Source organism: Mauremys reevesii, linkage group 1 (assembly GCF_016161935.1).
Source record: "Mauremys reevesii isolate NIE-2019 linkage group 1, ASM1616193v1, whole genome shotgun sequence".
Lineage (NCBI taxonomy): Eukaryota > Metazoa > Chordata > Testudines > Geoemydidae > Mauremys > Mauremys reevesii.
This window is the reverse complement of record NC_052623.1, coordinates 153258236-153283504: the sequence shown is the minus strand read 5'-3', so window position 1 is coordinate 153283504 and position 25269 is coordinate 153258236. Positions and strand designations below refer to the sequence as shown.

Genomic DNA, 25269 nt, shown 5'->3' with positions numbered 1-25269 from the left:
TCCATGTAATAAAAATGGCTTGCCATACCATTAACTTGACATTCTATTTAAGAAAAACATGTACATTTTTCCCACCCATCCTGCTTTGGGTTTCCTTAAAATAGCCTCACAGTCACCCATTCTAGGTGCAGTCAGACAGTTTTTACCTGTGTGGCCCCCTCTCAGGTAAAATAGGCTGAAGTTCAGTGGGATGTTTTAAAATACCCTGTTTCACAGGAGAGGGAGATATACTATCTATCTTTGTTTTATGCACGTTTTGTTTTCTCAGGTTCTCAGGTGAAATCAGCATCTTTATGTATGATCAGTATTCACCCACGAAAGCTCATGCTGCAAAACATCTGTTAGTCTATAAGGTGCCACAGGATTCTTTGCTGCTTCTACAGAACCAGACTAACACGGCTACCCCTCTGATACTTGACAGCATCTTTAGTGACTGGATAATGAAGGCACATTCCTGTTAATTTTGTTCTTTAGAGAGACCATTTGTCTATATATCTGTAGTTAATAGTCTCACTTCTCAGTACAATAGAGGTGCTGTAAAATGTATTTGCCTGATTTAAACTGTGTTTCTTTCCTACAAGTTAGGAAAATCAACTCATCCACATGCAAATGCATGGACACACTCTCAAAAGCTAAATCTCCTTCCCTCAAATAATCCTCACTACACTCACTTAGTCAGTCTTATTTAAATTACTGAAATTGGACATCTTTGCCATACACTGCCGTGACCTTCCTTCATGTCAGTTTTTCTTGGATCTCTTTCTGAATGGCTGTCAGTTTCTCTCTCCCTCTCTTAATCTGAGTACTTAGAGTTAGTTTTGAAAACTCAGTAATATAGTATTGTCCACAAAAACAGTATATTTACACTTAAAAAAAAAAGAAAAATTCTGTAGCTAATAAAATGTATTCCTGTTCCTCCCCCCGTCCCAAGATCTCTTTGCTTGTATCATGTTTCCCTGTCCCTCACCCTTTGTCTATCTTGTGTCTTTGAGGTGGGAACTGCTTCTTCCTCTGTGTTTGCACAGTGCCTAGCACATTTTGGGTCATATGGTAATATAAAAAAAAATTAATTCAGATTGTAGAGTAAGTCACATAGCTTTTCAGTTTTTAATTAAGTAATAATAGTGCTCAGGCTTGGCTTCTGATTCCACAGTGACCACATCACACTCCAGAGTAACCTTCAAGGTAACTTAAGACATTGTCTTGTCCTTGTTAGGTCATTTCATCATTCTCAATGTCTGTGTCCACACACGTCACATTCACTTAACACAACCAATCCATTTGGCTCAGGTTCTTAGAATTAACTCCCCCCCCCTGCCGGGGTTTCCTGATACTTCCTTTTAAGTACCTCTGTTAGGTAGGTATCCTTTTAAGTACCTCTGTTAGGTAGGTATCGATCTGCTGATGCTATGTCTTCCTGCAGAGGCTCAGACCCCAGGCACATGATTAGATGTACAAGTCTTCAGTGCATGCCTCAGAAATAGTTTTAACAATAACAACACCTAGCTCTTATATAGCACTCTTCATCTGTAGCTCCCAAAATACATTACAAAGGAGGTAAGCATCATTATCCACATTAGGAAACTGAGGCACAGAGCGGGGAAGTGATTTGCTTAAGGTCACTCAGCAGGCCAGTAGCAGAGCTGGGATGAGAATGCAGGACCCCCCTTCCCCCCTCAGTAATTTAGCTACCTAAATCAGATCATGACTGTGCACCATGTCCATGCCTGTAAATGCACCAAAGGCCTTCCTGGTCAGGTGGGTTGATTCTATTGGTTACATACCTGTAAACTGTCCAGTTACTTTGCCTGGATATAAATGTTTTCAGGATTAAATGTAAATAGAAATATGTCACTGAGTCTGAAAATACTAACAATGATTTAAATATGCAGGATCTTTATGGACTAGTAACTGATCAGAGCCTGTATAATTGATCCAGTTACTTCTTGTTGTCACAGCAACAACATCTTCTCATTGTCTAACCTCTGCAGCATCTCTTCCTCATGTTGCAGTTTTGCTAGCTCCAACTCACTTGCTGTTGTCAGGGCTTACATGTTTTACACTATCAGCTGTTTTGTTTCTTTATCCACCTACTTGCCTTGGTCTTCAAATATTTATATCCAGAATATGGTAGCATACAATAAGGAATGTGATATTGTGAGTCAGATGAGTAGTAGATTAATGTTTGGATCGTAGGCAATTTCTTTTGTGCATTGAATACCTTTCTAACTGAGAAGATTTTCACTTTTAACCTTTTATTTTAAAAAAAAAGTAACATGTATCTTCTTCTAAATGCAGCGTTGTTGTAGCCATGTTGGTCACAGAATATAGAGAGACAAGATGGGTGAGGTAATATCTTCAATTGGACCAACTTCTGTAGTTGCTCCAATAAAAAATATTACCTCATCTACCTTGTCTCTCTTATTGTAAAGATATTTAACAGGATTTCCTTGTTTAAATCTACAGTTACATTAAGCATATTAAGGAAAGTGATTAAAACACTGGGAGACCCTTCAAAAATGTCACCTCCTGTTTCAAAGTACACTTTGAAGAACATTCATTTGTGAAGCTCTTTCATTAGAGAACTTATTTGATCACATTTCAAATTCCAGTGAATTTCACTCCTTGAATGTGACATTGAAGTGTAAGATTTTTTTCTCCCTTTTCCCCCATTAGATCAGGAACAGACCATATGTCCTCTCAGTGCATCTGTCCTGCATCACTCCAGCAGTAAGGAGTTTGCTTTCTATCTTCCACTGAAGCAGACGCAAGGTATGTGGCTTCCTGTTTATATGCTATGTGGTTCTACAAGGTGTCATCTTTTATAGACCTTGAAATATATAGGAAGTTACATTGTGTATATAAACATAAAATTGAGTTTGACTTCTTTGGAACTAGGAATTCGTCCTAAATCAGTGACCAACACCTTATACTTCATAGGAAAGAATTACACCCATCCCCAAAACTGGGGCTTGCCAATTGTGCAGTGCTGTATGTGCTAGAAATAGACATTCCTTCCTTATCCTGTAATAATCGTATTACACCATGAAGCATAACATTTGATTATCCCATTTTAGGAAGGAAGGGTACAAAGGTTGTTATTGATATGTAAAAGAAACAAGAGGTCACTGCATTTTTTTCTAGAATGTGGCTGGCTAACCAAAAAAATGAGTGTAAGACCCCTTGCAAAATAGTGTCATATTGTTTACATGAAGCAAGTGCTTTTAACGGAGGAGGATAAATTACCAAGCTATCCTATGTTTGAGCCAAATGGGCAAGGTTACATTTTAAGTCTGTGAAGATTAGTATTAGCATTATACAAAGATATGTGACCTAGTAGGTGGAAAAAGCATCTAGCTGGTAAATCTCCTATTAAAATGTAAACTGAAGGGATTTAAAAAAAATGAAAAGCAAAAGAAACAAAAACTGACCCCAAACAACCGGTTTGATTCCCAAATTAGTAACATAATATGTGTGTGGAATAAATACAGATCTGTATATCTGAAAAACAGTTCCTTCTTCATTTACATGAAAAGTTATTAGTTTAATGTATTTCTCTTACAACAACACATGGTTTCCCTAATACAGCATAAGGGAGAAGAAGAAGAAATTTCAATGAAAAAGGCCCTTTTTAGACAGGGCCGGCCTTAGGGGAGGGCCACCCAGGTGACTGCCCAAGTGTGCCATGGTCAAGTGGGCACCATGTGGCAGCGCAGAGGTGCACACTGCTGGTGTAGTCAGAAGCTTTTCCTGGCTGGCAGAAGAACACCACATTGGAGGGCACCCAGATTTCTCTCTGCTTTAAAATACTTAAAAAGGGGAGGAGGAGCAGTGATGCACAGATACTGCTGCCCCCCCCCACCAACGTTCCTCCACTTCTCCCTAGGGGCGGTGAGGGGGGAAGTGAGGAGCAACACTAAGTGCTCTGTTCATCCAGGTGACTTTCTCCACCAGGGCTGCTGCTCTCCTGTCCTTCCCTTATGCAGCCCAGGTGGGGAAAGTCACCTGGATGCAGGCAGCCCTGACATCACTCCTTGTCCCCACCCCATATTACCTTCTAGGGGTGTGCAGAAGAGCAGCATTCAAGGGAGGGAATGAGCAGCAATGACAGCTGCTCTGAATCAAGGTCATTTTAACCCACATGGGCGCAGGACGGGGAGTGCAGGGTTTGGGGCAAAGGAGGCACAGCGGGGCCGGTGCTTCCTTAGGCGACCCTCGGTGGTCGCCTAGGGCGCCAGGATTCGGGGGGCGGCATTTTGTGCGCTCCCCACGGAGCGCACAGGAGCTTCCGGTTCCGCTCCAGTCGCGCCGCCGAAGAAGGACCTTCTGCCGACGTGCCACAGAAAACAGCGGCAGGCAATTGAGCAGCTCAATGACTGCCGCTGTCGCTTGCGGCATTTCGGCGGAGGTCCTTCTTCGGCGGCGCGATGGGAGCGGAACCGTAAGCTCCCGCGTGCCCCATGGGGAGCGCACAAAATGCCTCCCCCCGAATTCTGCCTAGGGCGCCAGAAACTCTGACGCTGCTCCTGAGGCACAGTGTAGGGATTGGGGCAAAGGGGAGGTGGGGAGCTCACAGGGGCAATGGAGGGCACCTATGGGGGCCAGGGGCAATGGGGGGCAGCGCCATGCCCATGGGGGCCAGGGGTGCCAAAATACAAGTTTGCCCAGGGTCCTATTTTCCCTTAAGACTGGCCCTGGTTTTGATAAATTATCATTTAAAGGGATCAGTTAAGGAGAAAGCAGGAGAAAAGAATTTCCGGAAGTAAAATAATTTAACAATTGAAAGTTCCCCTTATTTTAGTTTATGTAACACTAAAGAAAGCAAGAAATAGCCTTTACAATCATTCAGTTGTATTTAAGCATGTATCTTCCTTCATCCCTTCTTTTTCCCAAGGCACTTTGTACATTGAAAGCTATTGTTTTCTATATTTTCCTACAGTGTTTGATATTTTCAACTATTTCAAAGAAATCTGGAAACCAGAACTTAAGACTTGTCAGGAAATAACTGAAATATTTACTTTTAAGTCTTTATGTGCAATGTTTTAATTTATAATTATGCCTTCTAACTGATATAGGATCTGAAAGTAATTTATTACCTTTACTTTTGTAAATTTTACAAACATTTATATATGAGTTGTACATTAATAGCAATTTGTTTCCTGAAGTTATACAGCAATTCAGAGCAATCTTGTGGTTAGTTCAGGATGAATTCATAATTGAGGGGATTTCAGTAATAATTGCAAGTCTTTCATAATGTGATACTGTCATCTTTTGCTCCAATGTTAATATAAAAACAATCATCTATCCCTTATCCCAGAAATGATGGAAAGATTTCTGTATTTATTCAAGCCATTTAAGTGTTTTTTTTTCAAAACAGGGTCTTTGTGTAGGTCACGTTGTAAATTATGCTTTTCAATTTCAAGTTGTACAAAGCATTTTATTAGATTATGAATCTTAAACCTTTGCTCTGGGTGGTGTTTCATACAGTTGTATATGCGTGTGTGTCTATTTCTATCATTATATAACCATACACATTCACATAAATACTCTATATCAGGGGTGGGCAAACTTGGCCCGAGGTCCGCATCTGGGTGGAGAAATTGTATGCAGGGCCATGAATATAGGACTGGGGCAAGAAGTTAGGGGGCAGGAGAGGTGCGGGATGCAGTAGGGGGCTCAGGACAGGGGGTGCAGGGTGTGGCAGGGGACTCAGGGCAGGGGGTTGAGGTGCAGGAGGGGTGTGGCAGGGGGTTAGGGCGTCTCAGGGCAGAGAGGAGGGTTCGGGGTGCAGGCTCTCCGGCCCTGCGCCATTTACCTTGAGCAGCTCCGGGGTGGCAGCAGTGCACAGTGGGGCTAAGGCAGGCTCCTTGCCTGCCCTGACCCTGCTCCAGTCCTGGAAGTGGTGAGCATATCTAGCAGTGGCTCCTGGGACTGGGGTGGGGCAGGCCGTTCCACCGCGCGCTGCCCTCGCCTGTGAGTACCACCCCCGAAGCTCCTATTGGCCGCAGTTCCCCGTTCCCAGCCAGTGGGTGCTGCGGGGAGGTAGGGGGTGATGCCTGCAGGCGAGGGCAGCGCACGGAGCCCTCTGATCCTCTCCTCCCCCCCCCCCCACTCCAGGGGCCACAGAGACATGGTGCCGGCGGCTACTGGGAGCGGTGCGGGGCCAGGGCAGGCAGAGAGCCTGCCTTAGCCCGTGCTGCACCACGGGGCTGGCAATCCTGTGGGCCGCATTGAAAGCCTTGATGGGCCGGATCCAGCCCGTGGGCCATAGTTTGCCCTCCCCTGCTCTATATGGACTCAAACCAAACAAATTAGCCTTTGGAGAAATGCAAACTAAAGCCTGTATCAACTTTCTCTGGAAATAGCATATGGAAAAAGGAAATGTGAGATTAACCACTCAGTTTCCTCCAAATTTTGTCACAGATTGGGATATTTCTTGACATGTATTTTGCTTCCCCTTCTAGTTAACAGCTATCGGGAAGGAGGTTGCAAGTTGATATTCTCTTATTTTATTTATTATCCTCTGCTTGGTGGTCTCTGTCATATACTTCTGTACCAGGTATGAACTGGCTACAGAGCTTGTTTAGGATGAACACATCTGGTGTGTGTAAAATCCTTTAATACTCTCCCTGGTGAGGCTGAAGTTATCTTTATACAAGGTCTTTTCCATACAGTGCCACCTAGTGGCTGAATGGTATAATACCATTTAGCATACAATTATTCTCTGGTTCAATGCAGTGTTGTTGTAACCATGTTGGTCCCTGGTTATTAGAGAGACAGATGGTTGAGGTAATATCTTTTATATATATTGGTCCAATAAAAGATGTTATATCACCCACCTTGTGTCTCCATGTTTCAATAACATTTCTGGAGATGCGGCAGCAAGGGAGTAGATCATAGAGAAGATGGTGAGGACTCACTCAGAGTCTGATCATTTCCTATGCAAAGATTTTATGCAGACATACAGAAGAGCTGTGACCGATGACATGGGATTTTTTTTTGTTCTTTACTATAGACACCATGTGGATCTGTCCATTTCAATCTTATCCATAAAGTATGTAGTAAACTGAACCAAGCAATCGGTTTAAGGAAATACTAAAGCGAACACCAATCTTAGTCAATCATACTGCCCACTATCCAGTCTGATGTTTCATAAATGTATTGATGATGCACAGCTGTACATCTTTTGCTCTGAGAATCCCGCTAGCTTGGTATCTGCCATAGGTAGGTGGTAAACAGAATATTTGTAAGTGGATGCATGTTGTGCTGCTGCCTCATTCACAACTAAGGGAGATGGAAGCCTTGCTGCTGGGTAGGAGTCATTTTTTTATGAGGAGGCTCTATCTTCCTTCCCCTTTGCACTTAGGGACAGATGATGTGTGGGCATGTAGAGGTCAAGGGTCAAAAGTTTTATTGTCTCATATTCACTTGGCTCACTTAATAATATAGACTGATGCAGTGGCTAATGAAATCAGTTCAATGGAAAACCTCCAATTGACTTCAGTGAGCTTTAAAGCAGGGCCCACACCATGCTCCTTTCTTCTCTGGATCCTGATTTTCTTCTTTTCTTTGACTTGTAGCGTGCTCTTTTCCTCTTCCTTCTCTTTGACTGTAGGTTTAACCATTTTGTTTTTCGTTTTGTTTTTTACAGATATATCTTAAAATCTCAATCAGTTAGGACAGATTTTGAAAATTGTCCCCTCTTCCCCTTTCATAGAATCTCAGGGTTGGAAGGGACCTCAGGAGGTCATCTAGTCCAACCCCCTGCTCAAAGCAGGACCAAACCCAACTAAATCATCCCAGCCAGGGCTTTGTCAAGCCTGACCTTAAAAACCTCTAAGGAAGGAGATTCCACCACCTCCCTAGGTAACCCATTCCAGTGCTTCACCACCCACCTAGTGAAAAAGTTTTTCCTAATATCCAACCTAAACCTCCCCCTCTGCAACTTGAGACCATTACTCCTTGTTCTGTCATCTTCTACCACTGAGAACAGTCTAGATCCATCCTCTTTTGAACCCCCTTTCAGGTAGTTGAAAGCAGCTATCAAATCCCCCCTCATTCTTCTCTTCTGCAGGCTAAACAATCTCAGTTCCCTCAGCCTCTCCTCATAAGTCATGTGCTCCAGCCCCCTAATCATTTTTGTTGCCCTCTGCTGGACTCTCTCCAATTTATCCACATCCTTCTTGTAGTGTGGGGCCCAAAACTGGACACAGTACTCCAAATGAGGCCTCACCAGTGCTGAATAGACGGGAATGATCACATCCCTCGATCTGCTGGAAATGCCCCTACTTATACAACCCAAAATGCCATTAGCCTTCTTGGCAACAAGGGCACACTGTTGACTCATATTCAGCTTTTCGTCCACTGTAACCCCTAGGTCCCTTTCTGCAGAACAGCTGCCCAGCCATTCGGTCCCTAGTCTATAGCAGTGCATGGGATTCTTCCGTCCTAAATGCAGGACTCTGCACTTGTCCTTGTTGAACCTCATCATATTTCTTTTGGCCCAATCCTCTAATTTGTCTAGGTCCCTCTGTATCCTATCCCTACCCTCCAGCGTATCAACCACTCCTCCCAGTTTAGTGTCATCTGCAAACTTGCTAAGGGTGCAGTCCACACCATCCTCCAGATCGTTAATGAAGATATTGAACAAAACCGGCCCCAGCACCGACCCTTGGGGCACCCCACTTGATACCGGCTGCCAACTAGACATGGAACCATTGATCACTACCCGTTGAGCCCGACCATCTAGCCAGTTTTCTATCCACCTTACCGTCCATTCATCCAGCCCAGAGTTCTTTAACTTGCTGGCAAGAATACTGTGGGAGACTGTATCAAAAGCTTTGCTAAAATCCAGAAATAGCACATCCACTGCTTTCCCCTCATCCACAGAGCCGGTTATCTCATCATAGAAGGCAATTAGGTTAGTCAGGCATGACTTGCCCTTGGTGAATCCATGCTGACTGTTCCTGATCACTTTCCCCTCCTTTAAGTGGTTCAGAATTGATTCCTTGAGGACCTGTTCCATGATTTTTCCAGGGACTGAGGTGAGACTGACTGGCCTGTAGTTCCCTGGATCTTCCTTCTTCCCTTTTTTAAAGATGGGCACTACATTCGCTTTTTTCCAGTCATCCGGGACCTCCCCTGATCGCCATGATTTTTCAAAGATAATGGTCAATGGCTCTGCAATCTCATCGGCCAACTCCTTTAGCACCCTCGGATGCAGCGCATCCGGCCCCATGGACTTGTGCTCGTCCAGCTTTTCTAAATAGTTCCGAACTACTTCTTTCTCCACAGAGAGCTGGTCACCTCCCCATACCGTGCTGCAGAGTGCAGCTGTCTGGGAGCTGACCTTGTCTGTGAAGACAGAGGCAAAAAAAGCATTGAGTACACTAGCTTTCTCCACATCCTCTGTCACTAGGTTCCCTCCCTCATTCAGCAAGGGGCCCACACTTTCCTTGACCTTCTTCTTGTTGCTAACATACCTGAAGAAACCCTTCTTGTTACTCCTAACATCTCCGGCTAGCTGCAACTCCAAGTGTGATTTGGCCTTCCTGATTTCACACCTGCATGCCTGAGCAATACTTTTATACTCCTTTCTGCACCTTTAACTTTGTACACACAGATTATATAATATAGACATCTATATATCTGTTTGCAAATCAGAGACATCATTTACACATCCAAAACTGCAGGCACAAACAAGAAGTGTTGGTTGAGGCACCTTTAAAAATCAGGCCCTTCAATTCTGAGAACAGAACTTTACACTGACTTTATTAGGAAAATATGCTGTCTTACCTGAGAGAATTCTTCTGTTACCACAAAAAGAGAGAGAGAAACAGGATTCGAGATACAAATAGAGGAGGAAAGACATCGGGGCTGTCGGGGAAAATGGTTTCTCCGCTTCCTTGCTGTGAGCTATCTTCAACCTTCTCCTCCTCATGTTCCTCGTCCCCCAAACCCGCATCCCTGTTGCATGCTACTCCATTGACGGAGTCAAAGCACAGGGGTGGGGTAGTGGTGGGGTAATGTTTGGGCATTTCACCTTTTTTAACAGAGTTCTGATAGCATGGATTCGTCTCCCCATACAGCGATCAGATCCCTTACCTCCCGTTCAGGCCATGCTGGGGCTCTTTTGTGATTCTGTGACTCCATCATGGTCACCTCTGCTGATATCTGCACTCACTTGCAGATCGCCATGCTGGCCAAACAGGAAATGAGATTCAAAAGTTCGCGGGCCTTTTCCTGTCTACCTGGCCAGTGCATCTGAGTTGAGAGTGCTGTCCAGAGCAGTCACAATGGAGCACTCTGGTATAGCTCCCGGAGGCCAATACCATCGAATTGCATCCACACTACCCCAAATTCGACCTGGCAAGGTCGATTTCAGCACTAATCCCCTCGTCGGGGGAGGAGTACAAAAATCGATTTTAACAGCCCTTTAAGTAGCAAATAACGGCTTCGTCATGTGGATGGGTGCAGGGTTATATCAATTTAACGCTGCTAAATTCGACCTAAACTTGCAGTGTAGACCAGGGCTCAGTCTCCTTTCTCTAGTTTCTAACACAGAGAAACCAAATATTCAGTTATTTCAGTATGTTTTCGCTCTTGATAAGAAATTAGATTTCTTGATTTCAATAGGGCTAGAAACTGAAAAGACCATTAATCATACATTAGAATAACCTGCTGATGATGCTCCATTTAATAACTGCTGTGAATGGACAGACTAACTCAGAGCATGTCCTTACATAGGTAGAAATACCCTATTCCTTATTTAGTGATATTTTAATCACCAAAATTCAGTTGAAATAGGGCGGTTTTGCCCTATAATGAATCAGAGCTCTATATCTAGACCAAAATTTGCCATGGCAAATTATCTGCACACTCATTCTTTGGATATAGCCAAAAAATCCAGAAAATATCCCAAATATCAAAAAATCAATTTTTTATAAAATATTTTTTGATGGAAGGACAATTGGAACAGAATTTACATGCAGTCTCCAAAGCTATATCTACATTGTTGCATTTCTTTCCTTTTTCATGGAGCCTCATTTTATATATTTTAAATACTCCAGGCCTAGAAGTTTTTATGTCTGAATCCCTCATTGAGTTTTGAGTAGAACAGTTTGCAGGCAGCCATATTGGACACTTCCATCTACTTTAATACTTTACTATAGATGTTTAAAATAACAGTCTCCATGATTTAGGGGGAAAGAAATACAAAGACAAACTTTATTTATGGAGTCCAAAGATAAAATTTTCAAAAGCACCCCAATAACTTTGAAACCAAAATCTCATTTTCAAATATGACTTATGTACCTAGGCTGCTAAATCTTATTGAAAGTCAATTTTCCCTTTTCAGAATTGTACTTAAGCACCAAAGTCACTTAGCTATATTTGAAAATTACCCTAGCACTACAAAAATAGAAAAGAAGGTGGCACTTCTTTGCAAGACTTTGGAGATAGAGGGCCACAATAAGATCCAGCCCTTGTTTTAAGTGTGGCTATATGTTAGATTTTTATGTAATTTCTGGTTTATTTTCTGGTTTTAGGTGAGCAGTAGCTGTTAATTTAATCCTATATGTGATTATATCTCTAATTGGGAGGGTAGAGAGACACAGACACACACACCATATTTTAAGGCATAGGCACAGGAGGCAGTATTGAAATTGAGCTTTCAACTTTAACGTTGCACTAAATGACTTCTGAGGGCTTGATTTCTCAACCATTGTTTTGAATTAATGTCAATTTTTTTTGCATTGAGTTGTCCTGAAACTTTTTTTAAATAAAACATTTTATTGATTTTTTTTTATAGGCAAAGAAAGTGTAACCTATTACAATGAGATTAAGAATGCTGTAGCAAATACAAGCACAAAAGTTAAGCAAAAGTCAAATCTCTATTCGGTAGGCATACAGTAACTAATTTAAAGATTCTTGCCCAAAACAAACATTTTTGTACAATAGAGTGGCTCAAATATTGAATTAAACTAGAAAAACTTTGAGGTTTGTCCTAAATGGGCCTCCAGAAGGTGTCCTAATCGTATCACTTCGAGCCCTAAATGGCATACAAGAATATAGCGTACTCTGACCTCCACTCATGCTGCCACTTTGTGTTCCAGAATTTAAGCTTTGATTTGTTTTTGTTTTTTTTTAAGTAAAGGGTGAGATCTTCTCCCTGGATCCAGACCTTTTACATTGGGTAAAGGGGCCTGAGTGGTATAAAACAGCCCTAAAAGCCCTTATTCCGGCTAGGAGAGGACTCCCCTAGCGCAGACATTGCAGGGGACAGCCATAAGACTGTCCTCTGAGGACCCCTTCACAAGCCTTGACATGAGGCAGTAGAACCAGAGCATGCAGTGCTGAGGAGGTTCCAGGCAGTGCAACCCATGAGGCTGCTGTAAATTAGACAGGCCGCCAAGGCTAAAGATATGCTGGGGGCCTCACTGCCCTCGGAGCAGCCCAGGATAGGAAGGGCACAAATGTAGATTAAAGCCATTTGTCACGGGGTCTAGGGTGAAAGCCAGACCAGAGGGGGGTTGTGTCACCTCTTACCCTGTAACCCTGGGGGCTTTACAATGCTTTGCTACTGGAGCTCTCTGCCTATGATGCTCATAGTCAGTATTACAGCATGCGGGTCACACCCCGAGTGTCTGTGTGCTAGACAGCCCTGGATTAGCACCTCTGGCCTAGCAGCCTGTCTCCAGCCCCACTCTGGCTTCCACCAGCCTCGGTAACAACCAGCAAGGTGACCCCAACACATTCCAAGTCCCAGATTTTCCCAAAACCATGTGTTCTGCAATGTCTAGCCCTCTTCTGGACAGTTCAGAGAAATATTAAGATCCGTTTGTTCCTGTAAAGAGACAAAAGTACATTAGAGCTTATTAATTTAACTGGGTAAATCTACCCTTCCCTGCAAACACAGCTCTGATTTGGTTTATAATAAAAATAAAAAAAATATTAAGAGGTCATATCTGATGCCAAGTAAAAGAAATAAAAAGTTAGAAATGGTTACAAGCAAATAAAAGTGAAAACGCATGTAAAAGGTCTAAAATAAATCTAGCAAGGTATATAGGCTTTGTTCAAGATGGTTTCTTTCAGCAGTAATTTTTCTTCCCAGCATGTCTGATTTTCCCTTGGTCAGGACCTTCCACAGAAGTACAAGATGCCGGCTTCTCCTGTCTGCCTGGGTGAAAAATCTTTGTGTAAGTGGGTTTCTCACCTATATTCATTTTCCAGAAACTTCAACTCCCCCCTTGGTAGAAGGACCCATCTTTCTCAGCTTGTAAAAGTTCTGTTCCCTTATGGCTATCTAGTGATGGATGCCACAGATGGCTTCTGTCTCTGCTTATATCTTCAGAAGTTCAACTACTTTGTTTCAAAAGGCAGGATGACCTCAACCTGTTTTTCTCTTCCTGTGGCCTTCCTTTCCCCCTGTATATAAATGAGGCTTCCATCCTTTTGATTCCATAATGCTTAACTTACATATAAGACAGGCAAATAAATACCCACCTTCTCTCCTGTCTAGGAGGAAACCGGTTTCTCCCTGTTTGGCCAGACTTTAAAGCATGGTATCATGAAGTATCCATATTTCCTCATATGGTGTAAATACATAAATTTCACAATGATGTTAATCATCAGCGTGGCATTAGCTTTCTGAAAAGACTTCACTCTATACACTTTTGTAATACAGTAATATTGACATATAGTCAGTTGATTCAATTGCTTATCACTTGAGGTTCAGCCCCTCTTGTCTTTATAGATGAGTAAACTTTTGCAACATGCAAAGTAAAAGAGTCAATAAATAAAAGCTTCTTTCGCCTGCTGGGACACACACCATGCTGTCTCCTCCCCCGCTTGTTGGCTTGATAAGGTTTCTTTACCTAATATGTAAAAATAGACCTTGATTGAAGACCGTGTTCAAATACACAATCCTTTGAGGCAGACTGTGCTTATGCATTATTTGCCAAACACATTTTAAGAATATAATTCTAGCACATATTCATAATATTTTGTACACACCCTGTGCATATATCATGCAAGAACATTAATGATCAGAGAGTTAGTTTTCCAATATCTTACATACCTTTTATATACAGATTTTAACCATAGTGAGTACGCTGAATTGGTCAGGCCAGATGAAACTCATTACCTGATATGAATGAGCCCCTTGCCCTCTGGCATTGGGATGCACTTAGGATCATACTGCCCTCCCCGTTACAAAGCTGCAGGAAGGTTAGCTGCTAGCTGACCTGGAGGCAGGAGGTCAGAACCATATTTCCTGGGCAGGTCATCTGCCTCCATATTTTCTTTCCTCTCTCTCCTTTATATAGAAGAAACCTGTTTTGTCACCTTTGTCTGTCTACAGTCTCCAGGACATAATATCAGAGAGTAGCTATAATTTTCACCTACTGAGGTATTACAGACATTTCACAGTGACATTAATGATCAGGATGGTGTTAGATTTCAAATGATATATTATATCACCTTTTAAATAAATATCATGACACCAATGTGTGAGGTGTAATGAATATGTCACGCCTGAGAAGAGTTTCTGACAAAGTAGTGAACCACAGATGGGCTTCTGTGTCACACCACTACAGTCCTCCTTCCCTCTGTGGCGCAATACAGAAGCTCACCCAACATATATATCCCTTAAAGGTGTGAAAAAAAGCTTCAAAATATGAACTGAGTGTAACTGATGCAGTGATGTTTACCTAAAATCTCTCAGTGCTAAAAAATAGCACTGAGGTTTGAAATGCCTCTGCTCATCTCAGTACGGTGTTAACTCAGATGTCTAGTGATGATGATTGAAATATTCACACTGTTAACTATTTTAATGCTGATCAAATCCTATAAGAAAGGAGAACAGGAATCATTTTGAAGATCTACACAATCTCTGGTGAGTGCCATTTAATTTTCGCCCCACAAGTGGGCAATTCTTCAGAGTGTACAACCATTTTTTCTCCCAGTCAAAAGGAGCCAAGCCAAAGAAGCCCAGCAGGATATTTGAGCCCTATTGAAGGCTATTTCAAATGCCACACTATTCTGTCTGTGATGTCTCAAGTATTTATGCTATGGGACAAGGTTTTACAACTGTCTGAGGGTATGTCTACACTGTAATTAAAACCCCAATTCAGGATCGTGGAGTTCAGTCTAAGGGGATGTTTAATTGTGGTGTAGATATTCAGACTCAGGCTGAAGCCTGTGCTCTAGGACCCTGCAAGGTGGGAGGGTCCCAGAGCTCAGACTGCAGCCTGAGCCCAAAGTCTACACCGCAGTTCAACAGCCCCCGAGCCCAAGCTCCATGAACCCAAGTCCGCTGTCATGGTCCAGCTGCGGATATCTACTTTCAGTGTAGACATACCCTGAGAGACTTCCTTAGCAGACCAGAGACTGACTGAGAGCGGTGGCTTCAAAAGACCAGTTAGCGGTGAAGATAGCTCTGCAAGTCTCATTGGTTGCCTCTCACACTGCAGCCAGGTCTATGCCCACTGTGGTGATTATGAGACGAACATCATGGTTGCAGTCATCAGGTATCCCAAAAGAGGTTCAGGAAACTATTGAAGACCTGCCTTTTGAAGGCCATGACATATGAAATTCCAGAACTGATGAAGTGCCTCAATCTCTGAAGACCTGTCAGTGATGCTTCAGCCTCTGGGTCTCTATACACCGTCACAAAAGAGGAACCAAAACTGATACAAATAATTTTCCAGACAGGAGCCTCCATCTTCCTTATATCAGTACCAACGAAGAGCTCTTGAGTTTTCTAGGAAAAGGCCTTGTTTCCAGAAGAAGAGTCCCTTTTTCTTCTACAGTAATAGTGTTCTACAGTCATTAATTAGGTAGGAACTTCAGATTTTTAAAAAAAGAGTGTTCACAGAAATTCTTATGCATTCTGTCATTTACTTCTTTGGTGTGCTCACTGTTACCTTAGAATGAAGTACCAGAATCAGTCTCGTGAATAAATATAACCCCAACACAATGCCAACACAACTGCATCCAGCTTTATAATTACAGCCAAACCAAGTGAAGTTTAGATAGAAAAATAATCCATCTTTATTTTAATAAAAAACACTGTTTGGAGTGAAGTCATATCCCTCGTTCACATTCCCAAGCACTAAGATAACAAATGATTTATATTCGCACACTAGATGCTTATTAATTTCATAGGCAGTGTCAAGGAATTTTCCTGATTCTAGTGGCAAAGATGCAAGCAGACCATTACACAGCACAGAATGGAAGCATTGCCATTGGGGCGAAAGCTCTGAATAATAGCAACAGCTTAGCCCTCCAACAAGTTTGCATTTCCCAGAAAAATTCCTGCAGCTGCTCAGAGATACAGTCATTCTACCTGCACTTTGTGGTTTAGAGAAATTCAACGGAAGATGGCTGCCAAGAGAAATGCACTGTCTCGCAATGTGCAAGCAGGTAGTGAAGTACACTGCTAGGCAGAGTTTGTCTGCGCCCAGCAAATTGGACAATAGAATGGGGACTTAGAAGCAAATTACCAAGGTCTTGCTCAGATAGCAAATAAATGACACATTTTTGTGCACTATCTAGCTGGCTTTGAACCCTGATAAAGTGAATGAGAATTTTATGTCCTGGACCTGCTATATTCCCATCAAACCAAAGAGACGACTGATCCATCTTTACTTCTGTATAACTTATTGGGCTAAAATGTAAGAGACCATTTTCCTGTAACAACAGCTATATAAATGGGGATACCAGGCCAAGATGCTTATTTCAGAAATACAGTACTATGGTCTATTTCAGAGATTTGGGCTTAATTCTCCACTGTGCCCAAGTGGAAAGATCCCCCAAGGACCTTAAGCCAGCTGAGAACTGGGTATATCAGAGCCTAGCTCGGCCCCCTCCTCTTCCCTCAAATGCTCTGTCTCCTCCTTGCCTCCGAGAAGCCTTTGCTTTCCCTTATGCCACACAGTGAGTTCCAGCACCATAGATGGCAGATGCAGAAGGCAGCAGAACCATCACTGCCACTTGGGGGAGTCCTTTGGCTGTTGCAAGTTCACTCTGTGCTGCATAAGCAGAGAGCTGTTCCTTAGGTCTGTAATACCAGGAACAGATAATGGTGTGATCATCTTAGACCAGGTGTACCTCCTCTATCACCACTGACCTGATACTTTCTGTTTGGCTTTGGGAGCAGAGGAGATCTACTGCATATCTCCAGACACCAAGTTATCCTTAGCAGCCCAGCTTTTGGACACCTATTGCATTGCTCAGTCACTTCAATTATACATTTGACCTGCTTGCTTTATGGCTTAAGCCTTAAATTCTTCTTTTCATTAGTTTTTGTTACACTAAAATGCAGGGAACAAACAATAACTAACTGTATGATTGCTGAGGATTTCTGGAACAATGCAAGCCGTAAGATATTTTTGCAGTAGTACAGAAAATAATTAAATCTAATAGGCCAATTTTACCCCGGTGTAATTTCACTGGAGTCAGTGGAATTACAACAGATTAATTATACCCCTAGCCTTTCAAAGTGCAACAGTATGCCATATCTTTCAATACCCCACTGTACGCAATATGTCATACCTTCCAACTCACCACCGTATACAATACAGCATACCTTCTAACACCTCACTCTGTATACAGTATTTTCAGAGCTTGTAATTTATAAGCTCCTATTAGGTATTGATGTATTGTAACAGAAATAATATTGAGGTATGTATCCATGTAACACTCAGCCACTGCAGGGATGGGTGCAGTAAGGTGACCCTCAGGATTGGTGCACACCTGTTGTGTACTTTGCACCTGGTAGGAGAGAGCAGCTAACAACATTTTGTCCTTATCCTTCCTTGGCAAACTCTTTGCAGTGAAAACATTGCCATCAATGCTACTTTCTGTATTTCCAACGTGAGCTGGAAGTGGCTCTCTTGTTACATAGCAAGACCACCAAAATGCCACTATGGGAATAGGGTGCATACACTGTAGACCTACAGAAACCAGAGTGCTAATGCAAACAAACCACCTGACCTGTCCAAACTTATCAATCAAAAGACTTTACATGGGAAATGAGGCGCCACCTCAGAATGTGCTGCTAAGGGCACAAATCACACTCCCAGCAAAACAGGAGAGGGGTTTGTGGCTCTCAGAGGAGCCTACAGTCTGCAACTGATTCTGTCTCAAGGCTATGAGAGAGGGTGAATAATGAAAACCAAAAGAACCATTGCTGGAAAACACATTCACAGCCCTGCTTACTATGCAATGGAGCAATTTCCCTCTTTAAAGCCTATATCTGTGGGAAGAATGGAATGTGTGGCTATGACATTGACCCACCCTGTCTAGACTAGGAAATATATTGTATTGAAAAACATGATAGTTCAAGCATGTTAGCAAATACGTTTTTAAACACTGCCTATTCTCCCGCTTGAGACCTGCCCATTCAGAAGAGGGACAAGGAAACAAGGAAGGGGCACTGGGCATGTTATTAAGTCCCAGTTCAAACCACTTGAGCATCCAACCAGAGAGCTCAAGCAGTTACACCCCAGCCCAGAGACCTCAGCTGGCCCATGGCCTTGAGCTGCTCTTGTCAGCCCCAATAGTAGGGGCCTTAGCAAGGGGAAGTTCACTTGTCTGCAGACATGATGGCATGAACAGAAAAACCCTGGGAATTGTGGTCCTACCATAATTAATCCTAAGTGATTCGTCATGTGAGGGAGGAAAGCCAGGGTATTTTAATTCTGACCTGGGATTCTGAGAGGGCAATGGAGTGAGTGAGCATTCACCCCTGGGCTACCACTACATACACAGAGTCTACCCCACGCTTTTCCTACAAGCCAGAGAGGTGCTCAGTGCTTCTCTTTGTTTCAATCTTTAAAAAAAAAAAGACACTCGCCCATTCATCCAGGTCACATGGCTGTTTCCTTGCTATGGCCACCACACTCCACCAGACTCCCAGCCCTGGCCTATGCTGCCCCCCATTTACCCCTCATGAGCCTCACAATCATTCCCAGTGTCCCCAGCAGCCCTCTCTTTTTCCCTCCCCTGAGCTCGGGCAGGGCAAGCAGCCGCAGAGCACAGGCAAGATACTCTCCTTCTGCCCTGTGGCAGGTACCTGAGCACAGCTGTAACTCCCTGCCCCCTCTGGAATGTGTCCCCCCCCGGGCATCTGGGGAGGGGCATATGACCATTCCTGCCCCTCCCTAGTGTCACCTCTGCATATGGGCTGTTGTTTGCGTACTCCACGTTGTAGTGAGCCATGTTCCCAAAGCCTTTGCACAGAGCTGCCCCCTGGCTGTAGGCACAACCAGCTCTATTACCCCCCCTCCCCATAGCGGTTACCCCCACCTCCTCTGATCAACTGTCATATTCCAACCGCCACAGAACCTTTGGCCTCCAACATTCCATCTGGTTCTCACAGGGCTCAGTGATTGAACTTGCTGATATTTTAAACCAAAAGCGCTCTCAACCGTACTTGTAGCTGTTTCAATTGCTTCACACTGAGTCAGAGACATTGTAAACTTCAGAGTCACACACAATGGCAATCCTGGAAGATTAATGCTGATTGGTGTGGGTGCAAATGAGGAAGTATGTGACAGTGAGGGGCTGTGTGTGTTTGGGGTTAGTGTTGGTGCTTGTTGTGGTGTTGTATGGGTAGTTTTGAAGAACTGTGGCAGATGGGCCAAGTAATCCATTATCTGTTCAGTCTCCTTCAGACAACCAATGTAATTGTTGGATGCAAATTAGCTGAAGTGTAAGGGTGGTGATTTGGTTGAATTACCCTCTCATATCATAATTATCTTGGGCTCTTCACATGGACTACATACATACCTTACTGTAGCTGCACACTGCATGGGTGTAATTTGTAAAGCTAAAATGGCTGAGAATTTAAAAATTGGATGGTAACAGAGTGTGAAACCCAGTGAAGACTGAACCTGGTGATAGTCTGAACAAAGAGAGACCTCAGTTATACTTGTAGATCATTGGTTCTCAATCCATTTACGTTGTGGGCCGCAGATCTCTATGTGCTATATGGGACACATCAACACAATATAAATACTGCCTGTATGGTCCTGAGGAGATCACATGGGCCACAGCTATGTGCTGATTGGGCTGCAAGCGGCCCATGGGCTGCAGGTTGAGAACCACTGCTGTAGATGTTTCCACTGCTTCACATTGACTCAACGGACATTCTAGGCTTCAGAGTGACTATCCTGGAATCTTATGATGTAGATTACATATGTGCGTTCAATGCTCTGCTGCATAGGAATGGGATTAATCACATGCTTAAAGTTAAGAATGTACTTAATTGCTTTGGTGTATCAGGGCCTAAATATTCACCAAAACATTTATTTATATTATATATAATATAATTTCACTGTGCCCATAAGATATTAAACTTATTCTAAACCCAATAATACCATAATTCTAACTTTTGACAAATGGAGTCATTTAAATTGTTCACTGTAAGGAAGGATTAATTCAATTAAAATGAACATCATATCCACATTATTCTGCCACTTTAATTCTCTTCCCTTGATATTCCATCATACTACTAATAGGATTAACCAACAATTCAAAACATTTTTATGGGGGAGATAATAAATAATTCAAATTCTCATTAAAATTTGTATCATTTAGTTACAAAAGAGAATTTAGATTCCCCAATTTACTGTTCTGTCATAAACCCGTTATGATTAGACAAGTCCTATTTTGGTTTGATAAGGCTTCTAGTGTTGAACCTGTCTGGGTGCATTTAGGGAAAAGACTGCTTCTTCTGCTACCTCTCACCATGCCTTCAGGGTTTAGGACTGCTACAATAATAATTTTTCCATTCTCTCCACAGTAACTCATGCATATGATATATGGTTATCAGTGTTTCAAATATTTATGCTAAAACCTTATACACTTAAAAAGAAACCAATCTGAAATCCTTCCTCATTAGAAATAATTGCTGATGGCATTTTGGTCTCGTTGGATTTGAAACAATAAATATATGTTTAAGCAATATTTTCCTTCTTCTGAAGAGTCACATCATTATCAGTTTGAGGAAAAAATCAGTTTAGGCATAATGGTGAATGTGCGGTGCTTCAAATAGAAAAAGATGTTTTAATGACAAGTGTAACTAAGGCATTGTCACTGTTAAAATGTACAGTATATATACTGCTTGGAAATTATGGTATATAGTAGATAGGATTTTAACATGATGGATAGGCTAGAATTAAGATAGTCTTAGAGAAATATGGAGGAGAGATTTAGAGTTACAATTAGATCAGAAGCATTCAAATCAATATGTTAATATTAAAAGGTCATCTTTCAGAGTTGTCAACTCCTGCAACAGAAATCATTAATTGGACAGAGAGGTTTATGTTAGCAACATTTATAAAATCCTCTAATACAGTCATAGTCACTTGTTATATTACTGTCTTGTGGGGAGGGGGAGAAACTGAAGGTGTTTCTTCTAGAGAGCACTAACCCATTTAGGGTATCATGACTGCAAATGTTGGAGATATGTTAAACTTTAAAAACTCTCCTAAATTCTAATTTCTGGAATGAGGAATGAAATTTACTCTGTAGTAGTCTAGGCGTAAGCATCTAACACTGCTTAGTTTATTATTAAAACAATTTTGATTAATTTAGAAGATGATGCCTGCTCTCCATGTGTGGAACCTTGATTTGCCCAACCTATTGTAATGCTCAAAAAGTAATTCTAGGTAATGGAAATGAATTAATGGTAGTACTTTAGACTTATGTAATGTTATCCAGTTGAGGAGGATTTACTATTACACAAATTTTACAAGTGGGAAAACTGAGGCTGCGACTGCACCAAGGTTTCACAGTAAGTCAGTTGCAAAACTGGTAATAAAATTGAGAGGTCCATGACTGCAAGCAAGTCCATTATTCTGTCAGAAACCTACATAGTTTCTGGTCAGCTTATCTGGTCCGCTGCTAGGGACCCCAGGCTTCTGTAGAGCCACTAGCCTAGCCTAGACTCTAAGACCCCTGGCCTGAGGCAGGGCTTCCTGACTTTCAACTCTGCGGCCAGGAGCCTGGAAGCTCTCATGGTTTCCAGACTCCTGGTTTCACAGCAGGAAGCCCTGACATGGCAGGACTGCTATAGAGCCACAGACCCTGGAAACCTGGGGTTCTTGGTCCTGGGCAGTCCACATGGCGTTTCCATGGTCCGCAGCTCCTTAGCAGCCTCACCATGCAGATTGGGAGCCTCAGTTCTAATAAAAAGAACAGGAGTACTTGTGGTACCTTAGAGACTAACAAAATAGAAGCTCAATTTCCATCAGCTTTTCAGCTTGGAAAAGAGGAGACTAAGGGGGGATATGATAGAAGTATATAAAATCATGAGTGATGTGGAGAAAGTGGATAAGGAAAAGTTATTTACTTATTCCCATAATACAAGAACTAGGGGTCACCACATGAAATTAATAGGCAGCAGGTTTAAAACAAATAAAAGGAAGTTCTTCTTCACGAAGCGCACAGTCAACTTGTGGAACTCCTTACCTGAGGAGGTTGTGAAGGCTAGGACTATAACAGCGTTTAAAAGAGAACTGGATAAATTCATGGTGGTTAAGTCCATAAATGGCTATTAGCTAGGATGGGTAAGAATGGTGTCCCCAGCCTCTGTTTGTCAGAGGATGGAGATGGATGGCAGGAGAGAGATCACTAGATCATTGCCTGTTGGGTTCACTCCCTCTGGGGCACCTGGCATTGGCCACTGTCGGTAGACAGGATACTGGGCTAGATGGACCTTTGGTCTGACCCTGTACGGCTGTTCTTATGTTCTTATCAGCTTATCACAAGGAGCCTGGAAGTTATCAAAAACTGAGCTGCAGCTGGTGCTTTTAGGTCTAGGCTCCCCCATCCACCTGGGGGGAGGGTACCTCAGTGGTTTGAGCACTGGCCTGCTAAACCCAGGGTTGTGAGTTCAATCCTTGAGGGGGCTATTTAGGGATCAGGGGGAAGAAAGGAAAAAAAACTGTACTTGGTCCTGCTAGTGAGGGCAGAGGGCGGGACTCAACTCAGTGACCTTTCAGGATTCCTTCCAGTTCTGAGATAGGTATATCTCCATATATTTTATTAGGGAGACTAGCACTACTTCTTCTTAGTGTATGCGCAACATGCCTCAGGTGGCATCTGACCAGGATTCATCACCAAATTTGTTCTGCTGGTTGGATCATTCGCTTCCCCATCCAGAGCCAGGTGCCAACAGGGAGTGCGATGTGAACACTGATCCATGCCCCCCACTGGTAGTACTGAGAACTCCAGTTTGAGCTGGGATACAGCTCCCAGGTCTGCAGCATGTAGCCCAGAGAGCAGCAAGAGTTTAAGTTTCACTCAGCAGCCTGGTCCTCAGAAGCATATTTTGTTTCAGAAACATCATGTGTTGGTGCTTCTGAAACCAAAAGTTCAGAATTACCACTTTGTGAAAAGTTTCAAAAAAATTGGTTTCTCTCAGTCAAAATGAACCCAAAATTTAAAAAATTGAAATTTCTTATGAACCAGAAATCATGAGGCTTGGCAAGTTCTACTTAGAAAGCAAATGTAATGTAGAGATCAGAGCACAAGTTTAAGAGTCTGGGGACCAACTATGCTGATGATTCACTATGTGACCTCGGGCAAATCACTTAAACTTCTCTGCTGCAGCTGTTTCCTTTGTTCATATATGTGGAAGCCAGTAAATAATTAACAAGGATTTGAAGAGATCTTAATGAATGTTAGTTAGCAAGAGTCAGGCCATACTGTAACCTTAATGACGTAAGATTTGTAGGAGCAAAGATAGTGCGAGGCGACAGGACAAGAACTGTGTACAAAGTTATTATGACCTTGCAATCACTAACCAAAATGCAGGCTTGCTTTTCTTAGGATTGAGACAAATAAGATAAGCCTTTTTGCTATGTATAAACAAAATGTAGTTGTTGTTTTTTACTGTCTGTATTATTGCTAGAAATTGTCTGTAAAAGGTATAAAGGCTTGCTGTGATTGTTTTACCAGTGGAGAGACCTGTCCAGGACCCTGTGTCCTATGGCACTCTCTCCCTCCATGGTAATTACTGGAGAAATAATAAAGTATTTGATTTTGCTGCATCCAAACAAAAAGTGAGAACTGAGTTTTTCTTCGACATATATAAATTGTTAATATTACTTCCCTCACAAAGGTATTGTGAGGAGTAATATTCAGAGACCTAACAGATTCAAGCGCTATTTAATTGACATATGAGCAGTTCCCATAATTTAAATATATTTATTAAATACATAAAATGTGCTTAATAGTATGGTGCATTGTGCAGTGTTTCGTGATTGTGACACATGGAAGTTCATGTTATTTTGAGAATCTTAATGCTAAATGTCTTTGCTTTTTTAAGTTTAAATGAACATGGATTGCACTGACTTTTTTTTACATTGACTATTATAACCGTTCTCTGCTTGTTTTACAAGCACTAAAATCGTATATACTTTAAATCTTATTCCCCTGCATAATAGATTTTAAGATGAAACAAAGGGTGATAGCCCATAAAAATTGATTTCTATTAATTATAAGTATCAGTGCCTTTTCCACATTGAATCCTAATGCAATCCAAGTGTTTTACTGCTATTTATATTACCTCAAATACACTCAATCAGCAGACCTCATTGACTCAGTTACATTTTGAGCTGTTGGGGCCATGTTTTCATTCTATTTTTTATACCTAAAGTTTTTCCTCAGCGACATTTTGCTGGTTAAATTGGTGGCTATTTATTTGTAGAGCTGGTTTCATGCTATTAGATGACATCACAGTGCAGGTGTGAAGTACTAATTAGTGTAATGCTGTATTTCAATTAATGTAGCTCATTCCAGTTAAGTTTGGAAAGCCTTTAAAGAGTCTCACTTCCTTTTAGTTCCTTGTTAAAAGGAAGTGAGACTCTTTAAAGGCTTTCCAAACTTAACTGGCACAGTCAGAATACCTGCATTTATGTATCATGATTTGTGTATCCCCCATTATAACGTGCACAGAATTTAAAAGACTGCATTGCAAGCTTTTCTGTGTGTCTGTTTATTCATGGTAAACTAAGTGTTGGTACCAAGAGTATTATTGCGACTAAAATTGCTATTGTGAAGCCCAGGGAACTTATCCAAAGGACTTCTCCCTTCATTTGAGACTTCACAAGGAAGAAGGGATGTTGTAAGCTCAGTGATGTGTTGGCCCCTCTGGGATGCACTGCAGGGTAAATTCCAAGAACAGCATCAAACTTAAAGCAGCAAGTTCTACATCTTAAAACTGAAGAACCTGTAGCTGTAATAATAGGAGATAGGTGT

At 42.2% G+C, this 25269-nt stretch overlaps 1 protein-coding gene and 1 long non-coding RNA gene across 5 annotated transcripts in view; one reads left to right on the top strand and one right to left on the bottom strand.

The window, feature by feature from the left end:
* Positions 1-25269, top strand: part of CFAP47 (cilia and flagella associated protein 47) — a 642607-nt gene that overhangs the window by 504411 nt on the left and 112927 nt on the right. For all 3 annotated transcript variants that reach the window (XM_039536653.1, XM_039536643.1, XM_039536662.1), the window contains one exon: positions 2677-2772. In XM_039536653.1, the coding sequence (XP_039392587.1) occupies positions 2677-2772 (96 nt within the window). The remainder of the gene's footprint in view (positions 1-2676; positions 2773-25269) is intronic.
* The window catches only part of LOC120404363, a 103865-nt gene that overhangs the window by 62483 nt on the left and 16113 nt on the right, over positions 1-25269 (bottom strand). The gene's annotated exons all lie outside the window — the stretch shown is intronic.